Source organism: Propithecus coquereli, unplaced genomic scaffold, assembly GCF_000956105.1.
Source record: "Propithecus coquereli isolate 6110/MARCELLA unplaced genomic scaffold, Pcoq_1.0 Scaffold20, whole genome shotgun sequence".
Classification (NCBI taxonomy): Eukaryota; Metazoa; Chordata; class Mammalia; order Primates; family Indriidae; genus Propithecus; species Propithecus coquereli.
Window position 1 is genome coordinate 13,227,501 of NW_012144967.1, and position 4,545 is coordinate 13,232,045.

At 50.6% G+C, this 4,545-nt stretch overlaps 1 protein-coding gene across 1 annotated transcript in view; it reads left to right on the top strand.

Annotated features, from left to right (window-relative positions):
* VPS33B (vacuolar protein sorting 33 homolog B (yeast)) overlaps positions 1-4,545 on the top strand; it is a 26,357-nt gene that overhangs the window by 16,799 nt on the left and 5,013 nt on the right. The window contains exons 9-16 of the mRNA XM_012643684.1: positions 2,027-2,123; positions 2,345-2,422; positions 2,634-2,707; positions 3,007-3,093; positions 3,271-3,361; positions 3,601-3,675; positions 3,934-3,998; positions 4,124-4,198. Of these exons, the coding sequence (XP_012499138.1) occupies positions 2,027-2,123; positions 2,345-2,422; positions 2,634-2,707; positions 3,007-3,093; positions 3,271-3,361; positions 3,601-3,675; positions 3,934-3,998; positions 4,124-4,198 (642 nt within the window). The remainder of the gene's footprint in view (positions 1-2,026; positions 2,124-2,344; positions 2,423-2,633; positions 2,708-3,006; positions 3,094-3,270; positions 3,362-3,600; positions 3,676-3,933; positions 3,999-4,123; positions 4,199-4,545) is intronic.

The following is a 4,545-nucleotide window of genomic DNA, read 5'->3' on the forward strand; positions in this document are numbered from 1 at the left end:
ATACTCAACTCCCTCTTCTTTTTCAGTTTTATGCGTGTGAGATGGTGCTCGAGGAAGAGGGGATCTATGGAGGTGAGAGGAGATGAATGTGAGTGGAACAGGGGAGAGAACACATGGAAGAGAGAAATCGTTGTTGTTCTCCACCCCAGCTCCCCCTTCTCCTGGTCTTACTCCAGTCAGTCTAGCAGGGGGAGAGGTTCCGGAGAATGGGAATGGGGGCTGGACCCAAATTAGAACACTAATGGGATGGCGTGAAAGGGAGGCCAGAGCTTAGAGCTGGAAAGACCAACGGCTCTGTTCTCCCCTTTCAAGACGGGAATGTTAGGGCCTCCCCACCTCTGTATGCTCCTCACTCCATGCTCCGTGCACCCCACACCTGATCACGTACTCCCTGCTGAAATCCTGCAGTGACTAAACATAAAGCCCGGAATCTTCACCTTGTACACTTGGCCCTTCCTGTCCCTTTAGCCTCGTTCCCTGCTGCTCCCTTCTCCTGACTCGCCACCCTCCAGCCATGGGGACTTTGCACATGCTTTTCCTGTTGCCTAGAATGTTCTCCACCCTGCAGCTTTTTGCCTTCCCAAACCTTACCCCAATTCTAAGCTTGATTATCACTTGTTGAGGGGAGACTTTTCTGCCCCTAGTTGTGGTTACATCCCTGTAATATTTGTGCTCACGGCTTGCTGTTTTACTTCTTTGGAGCACAACTGTAATTAAATAGTTTATACCATAATTTGTGTGGTCGTGTCTCCCCTGCGAGGCGTACACTCTGGGAGATCAGGAGCACGTCCGTTTGCTCCCTGCTGTATCCCTGGTGCTTAGCGTAGTCCTGCATGCAGGCGGCTTTCAGGAAATATTAATATTTGCTGAATGAACGTTTCCCTAGCACTTTATCCCATTTTATTCCAGGCTGCTATGGACATGTCTCCTTTCATTATCAGACTCTGAGCTCCTTAAGGGCACAGACCATGTCTTACTCCTTTTTAAGTCTCTAGTGCTTAACACAGTACCTGGTGTGTGGCACTTAAATGTTTGTTGCATGACTGTGGTGAACCCTCCCACTTAATGTGGAGCTGAGTGCATTCTGCAGGGAAGTTGATGCTTTCTGTCCCCACAGATGTGAGCTGTGACGAATGGGCCTTCTCTCTGCTGCCTCTTGATGTGGATCTGCTGAGCATGGAACTACCAGAATTCTTCAGGGACTACTTTCTGGTAAATGCAGGGCCTGTAGGTCTTGGCATCAATGGCTGGGGACAAACATGGGGTCCAGTGGGCTAGAAATATTGATTTAACCTTTGTCCAGCTCAAATAATTTATCATGAGTGATAATGATTGAGTGCTACAGCTTGATCTCCATGGGACTTCCTTTGTGGCCAATGAAAATGAACTGTTTCAAGTATTCCCCAGATGCTGCCATCCTGCTTCGGGGTTTCTAGGGCCACCCACTTTTCAGATGGGCCTGTCCGGTTGATTCGTATCTTTGTGGCCCACGTGGTCCCTGCAGGAAGGAGATCAGCGTTGGATCAACACTGTGGCCCAGGCCTTACACCTTCTCAGCACTCTCTATGGTTCCTTTCCCAACTGCTATGGGATTGGCAGATGTGCCAAGGTGAGAGCACTGCAGTTCTGTTGTCCTAAGAACCCCTATTCCCCTCGTTCTGTACCCGCCCAGGATCATCCAAGGGCATCTGTGATACGATGTGTATTCTTTACTTTGCTTTTATTGTTCCGGAATAGTTCCTCAGAGACAACTTGTGTGGCTAACAGAGAGGCAAGAGCCAGGGCCTCCTTGGTAGCATTCCTAGATCTCTTTTTTTCTTGGGGGGCAAGGTAATATTCCTTCTTTATTGGTGTGGAGAGGGGTGGGAGGAATAGGCACGGATGGGAGAATGGGGCAATATTTTTAATAATTAGCTCCCTTGTTGGGGGCAAGGAGAATTATCACATGGAAGGGGTTGGCTTCTGTAGGTATGGGGCTGCAATAGGGACCTGGATACAACATTGAGAATGTCTTGGGCCCTGGCAGATGTCATATGAATTGTGGAGGAAACTGGAGGAGGAGGAGGATGGTGAAACCAAGGGCCGAAGGCCAGAGATTGGACATATCTTTCTCCTGGACAGAGGTAAATTATGCTCAGCACTCCTCTCGTCTTTGTACCCGAGCAGATGCAGGAATATGGAAAGTGGTGGCTAAGTCAGGATGCTACAGTTAGGGCTGTGAATCCCCCGTTAATTAGGAGTATGGGCACTTGGGCCCTATGAGAAGTACTTGAGCTGACATTGAACTAACTGGGCGGAAGGCACGATCAGGGAGAGCCTTCATGGTCGGGGATCTTGGTTTCAGACATGGACTTTGTGACGGCGCTTTGCTCCCAAGTGGTTTACGAGGGCCTGGTGGATGACACCTTCCGCATCAAGTGTGGTAAGTGCCATGGTCCACTGTGTCTTGGCAAGATAGAAGCGGTCATCAGCCTCTGGTACCTTCCACAGGGGGGCAGGGCTTATGGGAGAGACCCAGACGTTGAGCGAACTGCTGGCTTCCAAATAGTTTGGGGAACCTTTACCCGCAGTTCAGGAAAGGGTAGGAGAAGGCCTCACTGGAGATCCTAATACCTGCCCCTCTGCTCTCCAAGGGAGTGTCGACTTTGGCCCAGAAGTCACATCCTCTGACAAGAGCCTGAAGGTGCTACTCAATGCTGAGGACAAGGTGAGGGTGTCGGCGCCAGCAGTGCATTCCCCAGGGCCACTGCTCACCTCAGGCCGTGGGCCCCAGCTCTGGGAGGGAGGCAGAGTCCACGGGAGAGAGGGTCTCCCCACCAGTTAAGAGAATACCCCAGAACACATAGTAGGTACTCAACAGTGATTTATTGATCCCAGCTCGGCCTTCTTTGTGCTTCTGCTAGAACAGCTAAGTGCTGTTCCTGTCCTGGCATTATGCTGATGAGGCAGGAAGGAACAGGTATGGCTCTGCCAGAGTAAGTCGTTCCTGTCCCGTTTTCCTTGCAGGTGTTTAATGAGATTCGTAATGAGCATTTCTCCAACGTCTTTGGTTTCTTGAGCCAGAAGGCCCGGAACTTGCAGGCCCAGTATGATGTGAGCCCTGGTCCTCTTTTGTTTCCTGTGGCTTCCCAAGGCTGCTGCCCTTTGGCTCCTCTTCTAAGACGGTGACAGGGCCCCAGTCCTTTCTCATGGGTGGGTGGCAACTGAGGAAAGGTGGTGGTTTCCCATGCCTCAGGTCAGGCGGTTGACCTTATGGGGACTTCCCCACAGCGCCGGAGAGGCATGGACATCAAGCAGATGAAGAACTTCGTGTCCCAGGAGCTCAAGGGTCTGAAACAGGAGCACCGCCTGCTGAGTCTCCGTAGGTTTCACCTTGAGGGGCGTGAGGGGAAGTGACCACATCCCTCCAGGGGCGTGGTGTGGAGGACCACTGCCTCCAAGGACACCCCTCTTCATCTGGCAAATAATGGGCTCTCTTTGGTCTAAAGTGGGAAGAATGCATCTGGATTTTGCTTTAAGGGGTTTTTATTCTTCTGGACAATAAAGAGACATCCTTCCAGAACCAGGAATATGTCAGCTCCCTTTTTGTCCAATCTGCAGATATTGGGGCCTGTGAATCCATCATGAAGAAGAAAACCAAGCAGGATTTCCAGGAGCTGATCAAGACCGAGCATGGTAACTGCAGCGGCCCTGCTGTGCTCCTGCTCCTGCTTCTGCTCCCCAGCTCCCAGCCCCTGGCCCACCCTTGAAAGATGGTTTCTGGGTCTTTCCAGCTGACACTGGCTGTGTGGAATGCTGGTTCCTGCCAGAGTCCTGGGGGTCCCTTAATCCACCCCAAGGATGGAGAAAGAGATGGGGAGACAGACGCGTGTTAGCATTGATGGGAACAGCTGAGCTGATCCCAGTAACAGGCTCTCCTCTGATTACTCACAGCGCTGCTAGAGGGCTTCAGCATCCGGGAGAGCACCAGCTACATCGAGGAACACATCGACCGGCAGGTGAGCAGCTGCAGGGCTCGGGGGCTGAGGACGGCGTTTAGAGGTGGGGTTGGCCTCAAGCAGAAGGAAGAGACGAACATGCGTTACGAAACTACAGTTCTCATTGATTCCTTCTTCCTGTGCAGGTGTCACCCATAGAAAGCCTTCGCCTCATGTGCCTTCTGTCCATCACTGAGAATGGTGAGCCCAAAAGACCAAAAGTGAGAATGCCAGACTGAGAAACTATGCCTTGGGGATAGCAGAAATAATTTTGAAAGACAAAGACAAATAGCAAACAGGATGTTTCCCTGTAATTTCATGGATTCTTTTCCTGTAAAATAAAGCAGTTTTTGTTTTGGGTGAGTCATCACCAGGTAATAGGGTAATTTATTGTTTTAGCTCTAAGCAAGACCATATACAGGCCAGCCCAGAACAAGGCCTGTCACATGTTAGGATCATAAAGGTATAGAGCAGAGTGGTATTTCTCTCATCATCCCATCTGACCTTTTATCTTCAACAAGCTTGCATGATAAAGATTCAGTCCAAGAAAAAGGGACAGCCAACTAAT